The following is a 19,005-nucleotide window of genomic DNA, read 5'->3' as shown; positions in this document are numbered from 1 at the left end:
GTAATCCCTGCTGCCCACCTACATAGCCATTATCAGTTGGCAATTTCCTGTACGAATCATGGTGGAGGTGATTAGAAATAGGTCAAAATACTTAGTTTACTTGTCCATTTGTAACTAAATTACTAAACTGTTTTCAACCACACGTTGTAAATTGGATCTATTTCTAGGTTTTCAGTTGTATGTTCCATTTTAGTCCAAAGTATACTTTAACTTGTGACTTATAAAATCAATCTCTATATTTGTGTGACAATGTCTTCTTGTAAAAATGGGGTTCTAAACATAGGCACCAACTTTCCCCAGTGCCGGTGAGTGCTCGTGCCCCCCACCTCTGGCCCCACCCCAACCCTTTCCCCGCCCCTGCCCTGCCCCCATTCCAACCCCTTCCCCAAAGTCCCTGCCCCAACTCTGCCCCCTCCCTGCCCCTATTGGACCCCTTCCCCAAATCCCTGCCCCGGCCCGCCTCTTTCCTGAGCACTCCGCGTTCCTCCTCCTCCTTCCCCCCTTCCTCCCTCCCAGTGCTTGCCATGTGAATCAGCTGTTTCGCGGTGCAAGCGCTGAGAGCCAGGGGGAAAAAGTGGGCACGTGGTATGCCCAGGGGAGGAGGCGGAGGCGGAAGTGAGCTGGGGTAGGGGAGCGGGGCAGGAAGCTGCTGGTGGGTGCTAAGCACCCACCAATTTTTCCCCGTGGGTGCTCCAGCCCCAGAGCACCCACGGAGTCGGCGCCTATGGGGTTCTAAATAGGTAAGCTACCAGCCTGTTATATCTTCACAGAGGTGTGTTGCGGGGTACCATTATAAAACCTTTTTTCCATCTGTGAAAAATGTCTAAAATATGACAACCATATTATGAAATACCGTATTTTCCGGCGTATAAGATGACTGGGCGTATAAGACGACCCCCAACTTTTCCAGTTAAAATATAGAGTTTGGGATATACTCGCCGTATAAGACTACCCCTCTTCCAACGCACACCAAAAAAAATTAAAAAAACATCAGATTTGATTTCAATATGGTAATTTTAATTCAAATGCTTATGACATGCAGGTACTTAGCAGGAAAACTGTCACTTATAAACATAAGGCTGTTTGTCATCAAACATGTAAACATAAAACCGTGCAAGTGGATTAAACTTTTCCTAATTCACTCTAAAGCTGAAAGGAAGGATAAGACAATAAACCCATGGGAGCTGCCATGCTGTTTGTTTTCTAAGCTGTCAACCAAACTGGAACTGATGATGATAGGAGGAAGATAAAAAACAAGAGAGAGAGAGCAAGTGCCGGGCAAGTCCCTGGCGAGTTAGCAACGCCCATCATAACTGCAAGCTACGGTATTTTTACAGGTTTTGCTGGCGTGACAGTTTCCCTTTAAAAGCCTTCAAAATCCTCCTGTTCGTCATCTGATATCATAAGTACATCAATGACATCTTGTGATACATTTGTAAGGCAGTCATCGTATGGATCGAATTCCGTATCAGATGGTGTGGTCTCAGCTTCGGCTTCCTCTTCATCTTGCCACAAGTAGTCATCCTCCATACCATCTAATGAATTTGATATGCCACACTTCTTGAAAGACTTGATTACTGTTTCTGCATCAATATCATTCCAGGCTTTTATGACAAACTTGCACAAAACATCCAACTGTGGAGCACGCATGTTTCCTCCTTTTGTGAATGACTTTTCGCCGCTAACCATCCATTCATTCCACTGTTCTTGAATGCGATCTTTAAATGGCTTGTTTAGGCACACATCCAGTGGCTGTACCAACGATGTCAATCCTGCAGGAATAACTGCCGCATCTGTGTTTAGTCTTGCAAGCATTTGCTTGGTGCTGGGAGTTAAATGAGCCCTGAACATATCCCACACCAGTAGACTACATTTTTGAATAAGTCCACCTGGTCGCCTGCTCCATACATTATCAAGCCATAGCTTTACCCCTTCTTCATCCATCCAGCCTTTTTCATTCACATGTACAAAACAACCAACAGGGAACTTGAATTTCGGCATTGTTTTTCTTTTAAAAATAATCATTGGTCTCAGTTTGGCGCCATCAGCTGTGCATCCTAGTACCACTGTAAAACTGGCCTTCTCATGTCCTGTTTTAATTAAAATTGTTTTTTCACCTTTTTGATGGACAGTTTGATTTCCAACCATATCAAAATTCATTGGAGTTTCATCCATATTTCCAATACTACTTAACGCATAGCCATGTTTAGTGCGCTGTTGTATTACATATCGATGGAAACTATTTACTTTGCTATCAAGATCTGCAGGTAATTTTGGGGCAATTTTCATCTTTTGCCTCAGTACCATATTATGCCTTCCCATGAATCTAGTACACCAGGATACAGTGGCCTTAAATCTGTTGCTGTGATCTGGGTTAGATTTGGCCCACTGAAGTGCAAACAAATGTATTTTATTTCGTGTCACTACATAACCGTTTTGGCGATGCTCATTCACCATGTCTGCTACATGTTTTTCGAGTTCTGGCCAATGTGGAGTGCCTCTTCTTAATGCACACTTACCCCTTGGCATACTCTTTAATGCTTTTTCATTTGCTTTCCAGTCCCGAACCATCTTTTCTGTTACTCCATATTGTCTTGCAGCAGCGCAGTTATTATGTTCCATGGCAAAGTTTACAACTTTAAGTTTGAAACTGGCTTCATATTTCTTTCTTCTTGCTGGTGGAGCCATGATGGGGTTTTGACTGTTGGACATTTGTATACTGTACTGTATGTACTGGTGCTATACTGTATGAACAGGTACAGATACTGGTGCTGTACTGTATGTGGTACCCAGTATACAACAACCAGCCAATCACGGCAAGCGATGTACCTTACCGGCGATTGGCTGGTTGTTGTATACAAAGCCTGCTTGGATTGGTCAGCTCTCCCTGCCTGCCCAGCCCTCCCTGTCTCCAAGACTATCAGAGCGGTAGCGCAAACACGCCTCTTTCACCCGTCTGGCCCGCCCTTGTATCCTATTACCTCCTTCTCTGCCTCTCAGATCTCGCACATGCGCGCCTGCGCCGCTTCACTGCAGTCCTCAGGAGCGAGATCTGAGAGGCAGAGAAGGAGGTACGGTAATAGGATACAAGGGCGGGCCAGACAGGTGAAAGAGGCTTGTTTTTCTGGGCACAGCGCCTCTCTCTCTCTTTTTTCCATACCCCGGGCGTCCCGGACGCCTGCAGCTTGCTCCGCCCTTCACTTACACCTTCCCGGTGAGGCGCCCCCTCACCTAGTCATCGGGCGGGGATGCGGCCGCGGCCGTTTTTGAGCTCCCCCCACCATATGCGGCGACCGCAGATTCTCCGGTCCGGCTCGGAAGTTTCAGCACCCGCCCTATAAGACGACACCCGGCGTATAAGACGACCCCCGACTTTTGAGAAGATTTTCCTGGGTTAAAAAGTAGTCTTATACGCCAGAAAATACAGTATTTTAGTCATTTACATTTATTTTTTGAAAATCTGTACAAGAAGTGTGAAATGCAGATAACCACTTAATCGCTGGGGTTTTAGGGCTATAATCTATCCTTGCTTATGCCCCATATTTGCCTTATATTTATGTGGAGTCTAAATTAGGGATGTAAATAGCGGTTAAAAAAAGTGACTGTGTAACCGATTAAAATTTTATCGGTTAAACACTTAACTGGGGAACTTGCGGTACAGGGGGTGCTGCAGCACCCCCACGTTTTATGTGGGGCTCCACTGCCCGGGGCTGGGTATCCTGGCTGGGGACTCCGCCACCGGTCCCCACTGCGACTGGGGTCCCGGCTGCCGGCCCTGCGCCTGGAGACTCCGCTGCTGGCCCCTGCTCCCGTGGTCCCTCCCGGCTGCTGCACCCGGGGTGGGAGCAGAGTCCTGGGCTCTGGCCAGCAGCAGAGTTTAATCTGCTGGCATGCCCCTGCGGCCCCGGGGAGGGAGGGCATGTGGCTCCGCATGCTGCTTTTGCCTGCAAGCACCGCCCCCCCACTTCCGTTGGCCGCAGTTCCCCATTCCCGGTCAATGGGCACTGCAGGGGTGGTGCTTGCAGGCAGGAGCAGCACACGGAGACTCCAGCCCCCTTTTCCCCCAGAGGCTGCAGAGATGTGCTGGCCACTTCTAGGAGCAGCGCGGGGTCGGGGCAGGTAAGGAGTCTGCCTTAGCCCCGCTGTGCCGCAGGACTTTTAGCGGCCGGAGATTGTGATTGATTGGTAGAGGCTCCTGGATCGACCACTCAATCGCTTTTACTGGTTGGTGACCACTGATCTATACAGTGTAAAATTAATGCAAGTCTGATTGAACTGCCATCATTCTGAGTGTGCATTCTGTTTTGGCTTCACATATTGTACAGTGCAGAATTTGTCCATATTACACAAGTACCCTTTGCCGTTGTTAGGTTAAAAGTTCATGAATTCTTAATCTGCTTGCAGGACAAAAAGGCAGAATGTATATCCAGGAGATATAAGTAGGGTAGGGCAAAAGACTAGGATAAGACTTTTGTCTGATTTGTTATATACAGTATTATCTTCAATCTATCTGACTCAATTTGTGACTCAATCACAAATGAAGTTATTTGAGGACTCTCTTGTACATTTCTGGTTTTAAGGGAAAAAAATACCTTTAATGAACACCCTCGTAAAAATTGATTTTTTTTTGAGGCTGTGTTGTCATTCATTTTGGGGAAAATCATCCTGATGCAACCCCATTAATCTCAGTATCGGTTTGCCAGGAATGAATTTGGCGCACTAAATTAAAAGCTTATATGGCTTCCCAAGAGGAATTTAAGTTGCTGTGCTATTAATATACCTCTTGTGTTTCTATTCATGCTTAGAACAGCCACTCAATTAATACAAACCAACCTCCCTACTTACCTTCCTTCATAAAAGTTTCTGAATGCCCATTTTATTTCATGAACCATTACAAGTATTAAGATCAGAAGCCACTTTCTGTGTTGTTAGTGTTTTAATATTGTTAGTATTCTCATAGGAGCCCTAATCATGGACCCAGGATCCCATTGTGCTAGGCACTGTAGAAATACAGAAAAGAAATTCAGCCCCTGCCCAAAAGGTATTACAGTTGAAGTATAAGATAAGAGACATCAGATGGATACAGACAGACAGGGAAGTACAAGGAAACAGTGAGACAACAATTCAATTGTACTGAATTTATTGAGACAGATGTTTTTATATTGTAAGTTCTATGGGGCAGCGCGTTCTTCATGTAGCAAACTTCACCTATTTTGAATCACTTTCTATAAATAAATGTAAAGTTTATAAGCACAGTGCTATATACATAATATTCAATAGGAATCCAGTTTGTAAACCTTTTGCCTGGGTAACTATATGGCTAATTACATCATGCAATCTATGCATGTTTGTGGATGGATAGAATTGTTACCACTGGAAAATCCAGACATACTAGCAGTGCCTTATAACTGGATGAAATAAAGGGAAGAGGGTTATGGAAACCTGAAACTTCCTGATGGGTATAATATTTAAAGTAGAGTACAGAGCAATTGCAGTGCCAAGGAAAAAAATAGCACATGATGAATGTGGTTTCAAGGCGTTTTAAAGAGGTAATTATTGCACAAAATAGGGAAAGATGACGATACAGGAGATGAGTATATAGGGATAGTGCTGAGATCAGATAGAGTGAAGTCAGAAAAGGAAAAGCATAAAATCAGTTACAGTACTTATATATTGCAAAAGTTGGAAAAGAAAATGAGGAAAAAGTACTATAGGGTATAAAAGAAGCAAAAGAAGGACAAAGTAAAGTATATCAGCAATATAATAGGGAGGAAGAACAGAAATGCCCAGAGAAAGAGAAACTGGAAATATACTCAAGCTACAGTGGAAGAGCCGGGAACATATAAGTACCTAGAAAGACAGATAAAATGCTTCAGTCTTCTCTCAGTAGTATAATATAAAGAGGATTCTAAGAGGGACAATGACAACTTCTATAGGTTATCAAATACAACTATTTAAAATAATACATTCCCATTTGGAAGATCTCTCTTTAATTTTCAAAATTGTATTAAAAAGCCTTGAGTTCACAGTGTTTGTTGAGTGTGAGTGTATGTGTGCACGCCAAGTGTGCCACGACTATGTGCCTGCCCCTTGGTGAGTGGTTGAGTACAGGCAGGATGTTATGGATTACTGTTACATTTTCTCCATTCCTTTTTGCTCATGATTTGAGCCAAAACTCAATACTTAGGCTCCAGTCAAGAGGAGAGTGCTGGTTCCAGGGAATTGTCTAGCTGGAAACCCTATTCAATTCATTTTAGGGCCCTCATTCTTGAAGCACAGGTATCAATCAGCATGAACTTGTCTGTAAGAAAGTGGCTGAACCAAATGTCTGGCACTGTTTTTGCTTTCTTCTCAACCGCCATACCTTTCCCAACTCAGTGTGCAAAATCTGTGTGTGAAGGGTGTCTGTACCCTGGGGAATATGGGAAGAGTTATCCAGCTTTGCTACAAATTGTCCACAGCTGCCTGCCACTTTCACAGGGATTGGCAAAGGATTAGGTTGGGATTCATAGATTCATAGATTATAGGACTGGAAGGGACCTCGAGAGGTCATCGAGTCCAGTCCCCTGCCCGCATGGCAGGACCAAATACCGTCTAGACCATCCCTGATAGACATTTATCTAACCTACTCTTAAATATCTCCAGAGACGGAGATTCCACAACCTCCCTAGGCAATTTGTTCCAGTGTTTAACCACCCTGACAGTTAGGAACTTTTTCCTAATGTCCAACCTAGACCTCCCTTGCTGCAGTTTAAACCCATTGTTTCTGGTTCTATCCTTAGAGGCTAAGGTGAACAAGTTCTCTCCCTCCTCCTTATGACACCCTTTTAGATACCTGAAAACTGCTATCATGTCCCCTCTCAGTCTTCTCTTTTCCAAACTAAACAAACCCAGTTCTTTCAGCCTTCCTTCATAGGTCATGTTCTCAAGACCTTTAATCATTCTTGTTGCTCTTCTTTGGACCCTTTCCAATTTCTCGACATCTTTTTTAAAATGCGGCGCCCAGAACTGGACACGATACTCCAGCTGAGGCCTAACCAGAGCAGAGTAGAGCGGAAGAATGACTTCTCGTGTCTTGCTCACAACACACCTGTTAATGCATCCCAGAATCATGTTTGCTTTTTTTGCAACAGCATCACACTGTTGACTCATATTTAGCTTGTGGTCCACTATAACCCCTAGATCCCTTTCTGCCGTACTCCTTCCTAGACAGTCTTTTCCCATTCTGTATGTGTGAAATTGATTTTTCCTTCCTAAGTGAAGCACTTTGCATTTGTCTTTGTTAAACTTCATCCTGTTTACCTCAGCCCATTTCTCCAATTTGTCCAGATCATTTTGAATTATGACCCTGTCCTCCAAAGTAGTTGCAATCCCTCCCAGTTTGGTATCATCCGCAAACTTAATAAGCGTACTTTCTATGCCAATATCTAAGTCGTTGATGAAGATATTGAACAGAGCCGGTCCCAAAACAGACCCCTGCGGAACCCCACTCGTTACGCCTTTCCAGCAGGATTGGGAACCATTAATAACAACTCTCTGAGTACGGTTATCCAGCCAGTTATGCACCCACCTTATAGTAGCCCCATCTAAATTGTATTTGCCTAGTTTATCGATAAGAATATCATGCGAGACCGTATCAAATGCCTTACTAAAGTCCAGGTATACCACATCCACAGCTTCACCCTTATCCACAAGGCTCGTTATCCTATCAAAGAAAGCTATCAGATTGGTTTGACATGATTTGTTCTTCACAAATCCATGCTGGCTGTTCCCTATCACCTTACCACCTTCCAAGTGTTTGCAGATGATTTCCTTAATTACTTGCTCCATTATCTTCCCTGGCACAGAAGTTAAACTAACTGGTCTATAGTTTCCTGGGTTGTTTTTATTTCCCTTTTTATAGATGGGCACTATATTTGCCCTTTTCCAGTCTTCTGGAATCTCTCCCGTCTCCCATGACTTTCCAAAGATAATAGCTAGAGGCTCAGATACCTCCTCTATTAGCTCCTTGAGTATTCTAGGATGCATTTCATCAGGCCCGGGTGACTTGCAGGCATCTAACTTTTCTAAGTGATTTTTAACTTGTTCTTTTTTTATTTTAGCCGCTAAACCTACCCCCTTCCCATTAGCATTCACTATGTTAGGCATTCCTTCAGACTTCTCGGTGAAGACCGAAACAAAGAAGTCATTAAGCATCTCTGCCATTTCCAAGTTTCCTGTTACTGTTTCTCCCTCTTCACTAAGCAGTGGACCTACCCTGTCTTTGGTCTTTCTCTTGCTTCTAATGTATTGATAAAAAGTCTTCTTGTTTCCTTTTATTCCCGTAGCTAGTTTGAGCTCATTTTGTGCCTTTGCCTTTCTAATCTTGCCCCTGCATTCCTGTGTTGTTTGCCTATATTCATCCTTTGTAATCTGTCCTAGTTTCCATTTTTTATATGACTCCTTTTTATTTTTTAGATCGTGCAAGATCTCGTGGTTAAGCCAAGGTGGTCTTTTGCCACATTTTCTATCTTTCCTAACCAGCGGAATAGCTTGCTTTTGGGCCCTTAATAGTGTCCCTTTGAAAAACTGCCAACTCTCCTCAGTTGTTTTTCCCCTCAGTCTTTCCCCTCAGGATCAAAGGTGGGGAATCGGCGACACTAATCTCTTCCAAAAGGAGCAGGATGATGGAGTCTGAGGGGAAGTGAAAGATGCTCTTGGGCAAGGGGGCTTTGAAATAGCACAAGCTCTTGTGCAGTTGATGAGCCTGAGGCAAACCTGGCTCATTTTCATCCCCCATGTACGGACCTTTGGAGAGCTTTGTTGACCTGGCTTAGTCCTTAAAGGGGGAGGGTGTAGTTTTTTTGTTTTATTCATCTGCCATAACCACTGCCTGTTGAGCATAGCTTAATTTTCTGCTTTATCTCCTGGGATTGTGTGACTAGTCTTTTTTCATACCATTCCTCACCCAATCCCAGCTGCAAAAGTCGCAGAGGCTTCCTCAGGCTATGTCTACACTACACAGCTTTTAGTGGCATGGCTGTAGTGACACAGCCATGCCGCTAAAAGGTGTGCAGTGTAGCCGCTGTTTGTCGTCTCTCCTGCCAACAAAAAACTTCCACCCCCAACAAGCGGCATTTGCTGACAATGTGCTGTTCACATTGGTGCTTGTTGCGGCAAAATGTTTGTCTTTCGGGGGGAGGGGAAGGTTAACACCTCTGAAAGACAAAAGTTTTGTAGTTCAATTGCCAGTATAGACATAGCCCTAGAAAGACTCCTGCTTTGAAACAGGAGTGGATTAAAGTGCATTTAGTGTCCTGCAGGCTAGTGTCAGGTAGATTTACATCCCAGCTTGCTACAAAGTGTTTGCATACACAACCCCTATATCTGTCTTGGGGATAAATAGTAACATTCTGGGTTGAAGACCAACATCATTGATAAGCTACATATTCATGATAATATTTTTTAACAAGTTAAATGAACACAGTAAACTAAAAAATCACTCTTCTGTCTGAATTTTTCTTCCTATTTTTGTTAAATTAACATGTAAACTTGTTTCTACTGAGATTAGAGAGAAAAATATTTTTCTTTGTTTTTTCTTTTTTTGTTATATTGTACATTTGATAACTTTGTGTACATTCATTTAGTTTTTCCTATTGTTTGTGTGTGTCTTTAACACAGTAAATGAGAGAGAAAATATTTAAAAAAAAAAGGAAATATAACTAAAAAACATCCCATGAAATTGACTGGGGACTTTGGGGCAAATGTGGTATTGAAACTACTTTAAATTCATTTTTCAAACTGACTAGATGTCAAGCTGATGGTGATCCTTTAAAGTTGCAGCTATTTGGAGATATTGCTTTAAAAAAGTGTAAAGATAAAATTCTTTGTTTGCTTACTTAAGATCACATTATTTAAAAGTTGACCTTTTAAGGTAGTTCTTAGATTTTGTTTTAACTTGTATGATTATTGGACATTCTGGTATATTTAGGGGACACGTTTAATACTGATGTCTTCTTGCTACCAAGGTAAGTAACAAAAAAGTCACTCTGAATAGGTAGGTGAGAACAAAGTGTGAGGTAGAAAGAAAGAGGTTTATATTTATGGATGTATGTCTTAGGCAATTACTGTACTAATGGAGAAAAATAGCCACCATGTAGAAATAATAAGTAAATCTAGTCTCTGAAGCGTCACTGAGCAGAAAAAGGAATATTTAAAAATATATGTATTTGATAAAATCAGTAGTAGTTTTGAAGATAAAAATACACGTTAAAGTAATCTGAATGTTGGATTTGTAAATGTAATTAGTGGCAGAACCTTTTTTAGACCATGCTAATGTATTATTGTATGTATTATTACTTCTGTGAAGCACTATATTGGAATTGCAAATGGTCTAAATTTATCTTTTTTTAAAGTTTCTCCATTCAAAGGTAAATTTGAGCCTTGTACCTAGAGAATTAGGCTGCACCATTCCCATTAACACTATGATAATTTTGTGGTTTATTTCTTGAAGCTCAAAATGAAATTTTAACTTCAGTGCGCTGCTTACTTGAGCACTTACTTTGGTATTTAATGTAGCTGATGGAAAAAGACCCTGAAAAATAGAATCTCATTTGGAGTTATCTCCCTATTTCAGCTGAAATTAAATCCATGCTAGTTTTCTGGAAACTGTCATGGCTGGAGTAAGAAGCATAGGCTCATCTTTGATTATGGCTTGACGGGAATAAATGGTACAGACAGCTCTGTGTATGGTAGCTAATTATGGTGCTAGAGTTGTCTGAGGTGGGTCTGCTTCCTCTGAATTTTGGAAGATTTTTTAATAAAGTGATAAGCAACAATAGTAGAGGCAATTTGTATTGGGTGTATTTGGCCAAGGGCCGTCAGCCAACCAAAAAATGCAATCATACCTTATTAAAGCATGCCCAGGCATGGTTTACTATTCAAATGTGTCTCCTCATCTTTAAATAGTGGGGATTAGATTGGATTATATATTGGGTATTTCAGCCCAAAACATTTGCTTGCCCACAGCAAACCATTCAATCTAGAGGAATTGATCAGGTGGCTTCTCCTCAGTTAGTGCGGCAGGTGGATTTTGGATCTTTATTTTATTGAAATCATAGCTGTGCACTAGCTCCTAGCAATGCAGATCTGGCACCACATCACCAAAAAAAGAGGTAGTTCCTTAAACTTGTTTTAGAGTTTTTATTTGATGATCTGGGATTAAGAGGAGGGAAAAGATAATTTACCGAAAGCTCACCCAAAATAGTAGAACGTGTGTATATAATCATTTTCTGTTATTGGCAACATGGTATATCACAGTGGCTCTTGACTGCTTCCATGTAATGATTCCATGACCCAAAATTAGAGCTGCCACTTCCTATTTGTGTGTACAGGCTTTAATATTTTGGGTGGAGGATCCAGAAGATGTTTGCATAAAATCTGAATGCTGGATGAATCTTACTTATCTCATCATTTAAATGTCACAGGATGATGATGATGATCCTGAATCACAAGAAGAAAAAAAGGATGAACTGAGAGGCTATTCAAAAAGAAAGATAGTCTCCAACTGGAACCGTTACGAAGGTGAAGGTGCTGAGAAAGAGGCACAAAATGAAAGTGGAGAATCTCAGAGGGGAACGGACTTCAGTGTTCTGCTTAGCTCAGCAGGTAAGGATGAAAAAAATCACATAAAGTATTGGTTATGCATGAGTTACATTTTTCATCATAACTCTAGCTTTGGCTCTTAGCCTTGGTTCTGGAACAGTGCTTGGAACGCTACTTGTATGCACTTGACTAAATCCAGTATTGGGTTTAGGACCACTTAAAATTATTCCAGAAAGAGTTTTCCATGCCTGTTTCGTATGGGGTAGTCAGCATTATGAATTTGTTGATGAGCAACTGTGCTAGTGTAGAAGGGTCTGTAAAAGGTTATGCACTATCTGGATGGTTTGAAAAAGCTGTGAAAACTAACATGCACATTCATTATGCCTAGAATTGCCAGCTGTAGGCAGCAGGGACAACTTAGGAATGTTCTACAGTAAATACATAAGGACCAAACCTTGTGGTCCTTACTTGCGCTGAAGTCCCATAGAAATCAATAGTTTTGCCTAACTGAGGATTGCAGAATCAGGCCCTGAATTACAAGTTTTATTCATTTTTTTTAACCAGTTACTTTAGTTATTGCAATATTCAGTGATCAAAGTACTGTCCAGTTAAAATGAGGTCTGTACATCTTATTTCAGAGCTTAATTTTTCTAATCTTCACTCTTCCTTTTGACAAGACCTTCTGGCTACTGACCCGTTAGCAGGTATCTTAGAATAATAATCTTGTACTCTAGAATACCTGGGCATGATGGAGAGGCAGCTTACCTCTGAGGCTCTGTTCATAGTAGGCTGAAACCATGCTAATGGCCAATTTTGCTAGCCTGGCTTCCTTCACTGGTTTACCTAAAACATATTTCAATGCTGTTGGAACAGGTAGTACTGTTAAATAACATCATTATGACACGGCTTTCAGGAAAAAAATGATTCTTTCTTTATACTGAGCAGGGAATCATGTTAGTAACATGTTGCTATTGTGATTTAGTCTGTGGTATAGAATGCCTATGAGTTTAGGGTATAAGTAAAAATTGTAATGTTATTTCATCATTTTTCTTATGTGATAGTATTAAAACTCCAGTTAGAAATCTCTCTCTTGTGCTATGTACTTTTAGAGCTAAACTACAAAGAACTAAGTTTCTAACAACTTGTATTGTTTAAAATTATATTGTCAACATATTTTTTGGTTTGTGAATTCTCTAAATGGCTGAAATTTAAAGTCTGTGTAGTACTCTTTTTAATACTTACCAATTCCTTGTCCTTCATTTTGCATAGACACCGGTTTATTATATAGGGCACGTCACAACTGCTGTGCTGCTGGAATTGTTTTGTTTTGTGTTTTTTTTTTGTAAAATGAAACACCAATGAAGCAAATGAAATATTTGCTTTGGGAAGAGAAAAAAAGCTTACAAAAGACTAATATGGATTTCTCACAGAGATGCAAGGGAAAAAGTAGATCGTATTTTGGGCTCATAAACTTTCATGATCATTAACTGTACACTGAATTTCTTATGGAAAATACTCAATGCTTGCTTAAACTGGTTTTTAAATTAAAGTAACGCATTGACATAATTAATGAATATGATCACAATCTTATAAGGCCATTTTGATTATTAAATTAATTGTATGTTATTGAAAATTATAATTTCAGTATTCCTTGTATGCATTATAAAACGTTGGGTTTTACAGCATGGTAGGGATTCACAAGTTGCCTGTTATATTTGTATTCATAAAGATTGAGAAACTAATGACTAGAAACTGAAGTTGCTTGTTTTATCCCTGTTTAAAACAAGATAATCTAGTTTCTGACTGGTTTCAGAGTAGCAGGCGTGTTAGTCTGTGTCCGCAAAAAGAACGGGAGTACTTTTGGCACCTTAGAGACTAACAAATTTTATGCTCAAATACATTTGTTAGTCTCTAAGGTGTCACAAGTACTCTTCTTCTGGTTTCTGACTGTTGACAATTCACGTACCCCTGGGGGAAACCTTACTTTTTTTTTTAAAATCTAATTTAGAGTTTATCATGTTTTATATCCTGTAACCGATTTTCATTCTGAATTTCTTTATATTTGCTGTGGTATCAGCAAACATTTTTATATACAATTTATACGTAATATTTTTAGTATGTCAGAAGCATTTTTAGTCCCTATTTTTTCTGTTATACTAATTTAAAAACAAACAAACTGTTCCTTTGTAGTCTGGGATGAATACTCCTCTGACCCTCTTGTCAGCACTAGAAAAGTCAGAAAAAAAGCTTATCAAGTCCTGTCATTATTTCTATTATTTAAAAAAATTGTTTTTCTATACAATAGAATTATTATTTGTTCCTTAAGTATTCTTCTCCTTGTGAGCATTTGTTGCTTCTGAGTTATGTGATGAACTAAAAAGTAAATCTGCACCTATCTGCAGTACTGTTTCTATATTTTAATTTAACAGAGCTAGAATCTTTGTAAAAGCAATGGAATTGTACACAATTGCCTAAAGTCTTTGAAACTATTTGTTGTTCTAACCAAGTTTTGAGGTGCTTGCTAAATGCTGAAGTTGTAAGATTTACTTATTTCTATTTTAATAATGTTAGTGGAAACCCAGATTATTGTAATTGAGAAGTCCCTTCAACTTCCAGGTTGCAATGAGATCTTGTTTGTTCTGGGCAATAGAATTTTCCCCACCTTATCATTTCTGCATTTCAATTATTTCTCTGAGGTAGTACCTACATATATGGGCAGAATGTGGAAAAATTACCCAAGCGGGTGATAGTTTTGTTGTAATATACAGGCAGCTAAATTTACATTGTCGTGTCCCTCTAACTTGCTTAACAATATCTACTATACAGAGATATGTTTCTTCCTATTATTTACAGGTAGATACTAATTTACATTCTCTCCACATTCTCCCTTTATTTATTCTGACTGGCTTAGGCTCTTGAGCAATTTCTTTGCTCCACTGTGCTCCCTTTTCACCACCTGACGGTACAAACTGAGTGGAGACTGATTGGAAACACTCAGCTGGAGGATTCCATAACACAGTGGAGTCCCCGGTGAGTGTAAAGCTAGCAGAACTGGCTCCTATATTACCTTACCCCAGCCCTGAGTCTGTGAACTTTCTTGGGTACAGAACAGCAATGCACAAAGCCAGGTGCTGCATATTAAAGCAGTCCTGAGCGTGCTTTATCCTGAGAGGGGCTGAGGTGAGCTGAGGCAGAGAATCAGGATACACTCACTGGGAGTTAGACACACCAGAGAATCGAGACTCCCGTCTTTGTACTAAGAAAGTAGAAGAGAAGGCAAAGAAGATTACTTTTCACGGGAAAAGTGCCTTTTCCATTCTGCATGATGATTTACCTTTTTCACTGCCTCCTCTAATTAACAAATCCTGTATTTTCTTTGAAAACTTTGGGGGTAATCAAAGTAATTGTTCTTCAAATATGTGTCCACACGGATCCCACTCTAGATGTGCATGCACCCCAGTCATGGCAGCAAGACAGAATTTAGCAGTGCCCACCTGCTTCCTTCTGTCAGAGTTAGCTAGGTTAGTACTTAACATATTTTTTTATTTAGCCTGCTGGCAAAAAATAAAAATAAAATAAAATAGAAAACCACTAGGATGATTGATACTGTGGCATTGATCTCATGGCTGAGGCAAAGTCACCATGCTTCAAGTCCTGCCCTTCTGGTGAGCTGGCAGTGTCTTCAAGTGATGGGCATTTTAAATGCTTTTTCTGCTATTTCTGCTCTGGGCTGCACAACATGACCTTTAACTCTTAGAGACATCTGTTCCTGTTGTTCTGGATTATCTATTATCCTTGAAACATTTAGGACTTTAATTTATTTTGGGTAGGGTTTGTGTAGCCAGGATATCTGGCTGTTGCCCTCCATTTCAAGGTTTATTCCCACATCCTATTATATTAAGTTCTTGAAAGGTCTGATCCATGTATTTTCCCCCCACTGAGGGACTTTTCCCCTCCTGGGAACCTAAATATTGTACTCCTGGCCCTAATAGGTCTCCTCCTTTTGAGCCTTTACCATCATGCTCCTTTTACCACCTCTTCATCAAGGAAGCATTTTTGTTACCTCTGCTCGAAGGGTGAGTGTGATTCAGGTGTTAAGGGCAGGACCACCCTATGCTATTTTCACAAAAACAAGGTGTCTCTCTGAGACCTCACCATCCTAAATTCTTACCCAAAGTGGTGTCATTTGAATCAATATACATGTTTTCCAGTGTTTTTCTCCAACCCCCATTTGATCTCTATAGAAACAAAACTTCACATGCTCAGTGTCTTGATGGCAATCCTCTACTCTAATATTTGTTCCATAGAACAAAGCTTTTCCATAAGTCACCTAGGCTATTAGTAGCATTTGGTGACAGGTCTAGAGGGCAGGCTAATCCAACTCAGAGACTCTTGAAATGAGTTTCAGATTGCATTAAGATCTCCTCTGAACTAAATAAATTAGCTTTACAGTCTCATATTAAAGTACACACTACTAGGGCCCAACCACCCTCTGTCATGCTTGAGGAACATTCCTATATCAGAAATTTGCAGGGCAGCCACTTGGATCTTAGTGAATACTTATATTCAGCTCTATTTGAGGGCTGCAGCCACTAGATCTGGTGCCCAGTTTGGTAGGGAAGTCCTGCAATTTGTATTTATATAGGACTCCTGGCACCCACCTCCTGGAGAGAGAACTGTTGGCCAGTACGTTAGAGAGGGGTCCATGTGGACAAATATACAAAGAATGGTAACTTACCTTACATTAACTGTGGTATTTTAAGATGGATCCCATGATCTGCTCTACTTCCTTGCTACTGCAGAGTCTTTTAGCTTTGGGATACTGCAGCGGTTCTCAAACTGTGGGTTGGGACCGTACTCTACACTTCATGCCCTAGGGTGCAGAGGAGTAGGGGTGAGAGGATATGCAGATGTGGCCTCAGTGGATGCTGCTGGCCAAAGGCTTTGATCTGGAATGCATGGGGCACATATGCACCTAGAGTGGGATCCCTGTGGACAAAACATCTTGAATACCCATGTTTACTGTAAGTTAACCATTCTTTTTCTCTCACTGCCCTCAGCTTTACAGAGAGCCTTTGGCAAGTGGGAGTTAGTGTACATGTTAGCACAGTTTTGAGATTCTCTGTAGTATGAAAATCTCAGAGTATAGTAAACTGTGTGTCAAATTTTGTGGCATGCTTCATAAGTTGAATCACCCAATATTTTTGTGTGTGATTTGTTTGATTAAATTAGAACTGTATTTCCAAAAGTGAAAAACGTCTTTTCTTCTTTGAGACTTGGTGAAGAAATACTTTCAAGTTAGGAATGTTATGTTTAACCATGCAGTCTTTGAGAAAAAAATTATCCTTTTGGACATATAGAAGTGAATTCACAGGTGGATTTTAATTTTGTGTTTTCATCATCAACACACATTGTTATTTCTTCACAAAGCACTTTACCCTCCTCTCTTGAGCTTTAAATGGAGCAATAAGTATGTGAGGAAAAAGCAGCAGAAATTGAGCTATAAAGGAAAAATGTGTTTGTGCATATTCCTTATACACATTTATAAATGGAACAAACAAACAATTGAAAGAGTGACTTTTTTTCTACTTTTTTATATCTGAATGAGAGAGATTAATTTTTAAACTATTGTAGCACCTCATCTGAATGAATTTGGTCTGGTCTGAGGTTGGTGTATGGTCTTGGAGGTGAAAGTCTGTTGGTCTTCTACATCATTATGCCAGCATGCAGCTAATATCTGGAAAAGGAGCGGATCATTAAATATGCTCAGTACAGTGACTGGAAAATTCATTTACTTTACTTTACTTAGAATTAGCAGTGAAATTCTATTTGCGTTTGCTGTTAATATGAGCTCTTGACTTTGCAGTGAAGATAATATTGTGTGGGTATTGGTGGATGAGTAAAATTATCCATCGCTGGAATAGAAGAAAAATGTGTATTTTTTTTATGAAATGAACACTCCTGAAATAGAACATGAACTCATATAAATCGGTAGGGTTTTTATGATTAACTCTTCTGTCATTCTTAGCACGTCCCTGGATGGCTACATCTGTTTTCTATAATCAGTGTATTAATATGTTACATTTATATTTATATAGCACCTTTCATACCAAATGATCCTAAAGTGCTTTATAAGCTGTACACCAGGATAAGTACAGCAATTTCAGGGTGGACGGCAGCAGCTGTTTTAATAGCAATCAAGCAACACTAAATAATAATTAAGGACAAGATGGGAAGAATAACGTAGCCAAATGAAACTGCTGGGGGCATAGCCAAATCAAAATCTGACTAGGATGTAGGGGCTAACACCCTGCATAAAGTACTACAAATTATTTAATGGTCACAAGTGGTGAGCAGGGTGTTGAATTATGTCTCCTGCAAAAGAGTGCATCTCCAGCACACAATGTTGTTGCTATGCTGCGGATGTTGGTTTAAAGCTGACTCTGAGGAAAAGACATTGCAGTCAGGGGTGCTGGAACAATTTTTATAGTGGGGGTGCCAATGATGGAAACCATGTATTAGGTGTTTGTTATTACTACTTCAAAACAGGGGTGTGGCAGCACCCCCAGTACTCATAGTTCCAGCACCACTGCTTCCAGACAAAATATATGTATTTTGAATGCCCTGAGGTGCTACAGAGCAACTGAGGAACAAGTGAAATTTGCTTGTCAGTAACTATACAACAAAAGTGGTAGAGGAAATGGCAACTTCCTTTCTCTTTTATTTCATAGGAAGTAAAAAAGTGAAGTTAGGTAGAGGGAGGCATTATTCAGTTTAAGGACGAAAAACGTGGCTAATCTGGCTTTCTGTGTTAAACTCAGATGTAATAATTTCATTTAAAGGAATTTAATATGTAGAAAGCACAACAAAAAAGGTTAAAGGAATATCTATAAAAGTATATTTTGACCTGCACATACCCACAGCATCAGAATTCTGAAATCAGTAACAATGTTCATTCAGCTGTTTTCTTATTAATTCTGTAGCATCAAACTTGTCTTTTCTAAAATGACAGAAGTGGAAGCTTTGTGCATATATTTTCTATTCTTATTTTGCTGCGTCTGTAGCCAGACAATACGCACTCTATGGCAGGAAATGGTCCAGTAGTCGGTGGTGATCTCAGTGGACTTTCCAGTTTAGTGCTTTTCATATATACTAAATATTGCTATGTAAAAACATGTTGTTTTGGTGTATCTTGGTTCTAATTTTAACAAGTCAATCTATTGTGGTTGACTTCCTGTTATTTTTAGATACCATAGATTCATAGATTCTAGGACTGGAAGGGACCTCGAGAGGTCATCGAGTCCAGTCCCCTGCCCGCATGGCAGGACCAAATACTGTCTAGACCATCCCTGATAGACATTTATCTAACCTACTCTTAAATATCTCCAGAGATGGAGATTCCACAACCTCCCTAGGCAATTT

General features: G+C 40.3%; 2 protein-coding genes across 2 annotated transcripts in view; one reads left to right on the top strand and one right to left on the bottom strand.

The window, feature by feature from the left end:
- AVEN (apoptosis and caspase activation inhibitor) overlaps positions 1-19,005 on the top strand; it is a gene marked incomplete in the record, with an annotated part of 191,622 nt that overhangs the window by 25,359 nt on the left and 147,258 nt on the right. Inside the window, 1 exon segment of the mRNA XM_034768996.1 lies at positions 11,466-11,646. Coding sequence (XP_034624887.1) covers positions 11,466-11,646 — 181 coding nt within the window.
- The window catches only part of CHRM5 (cholinergic receptor muscarinic 5), an 81,906-nt gene that overhangs the window by 34,967 nt on the left and 27,934 nt on the right, over positions 1-19,005 (bottom strand). The window lies entirely within an intron of this gene.

This window comes from Trachemys scripta, chromosome 4 (genome assembly GCF_013100865.1).
Source record: "Trachemys scripta elegans isolate TJP31775 chromosome 4, CAS_Tse_1.0, whole genome shotgun sequence".
In the NCBI taxonomy this organism is placed as follows: Eukaryota; Metazoa; Chordata; order Testudines; family Emydidae; genus Trachemys; species Trachemys scripta.
Note: the sequence above shows the minus strand (reverse complement) of the source record. Positions and strands in the feature narration are given on the sequence as shown.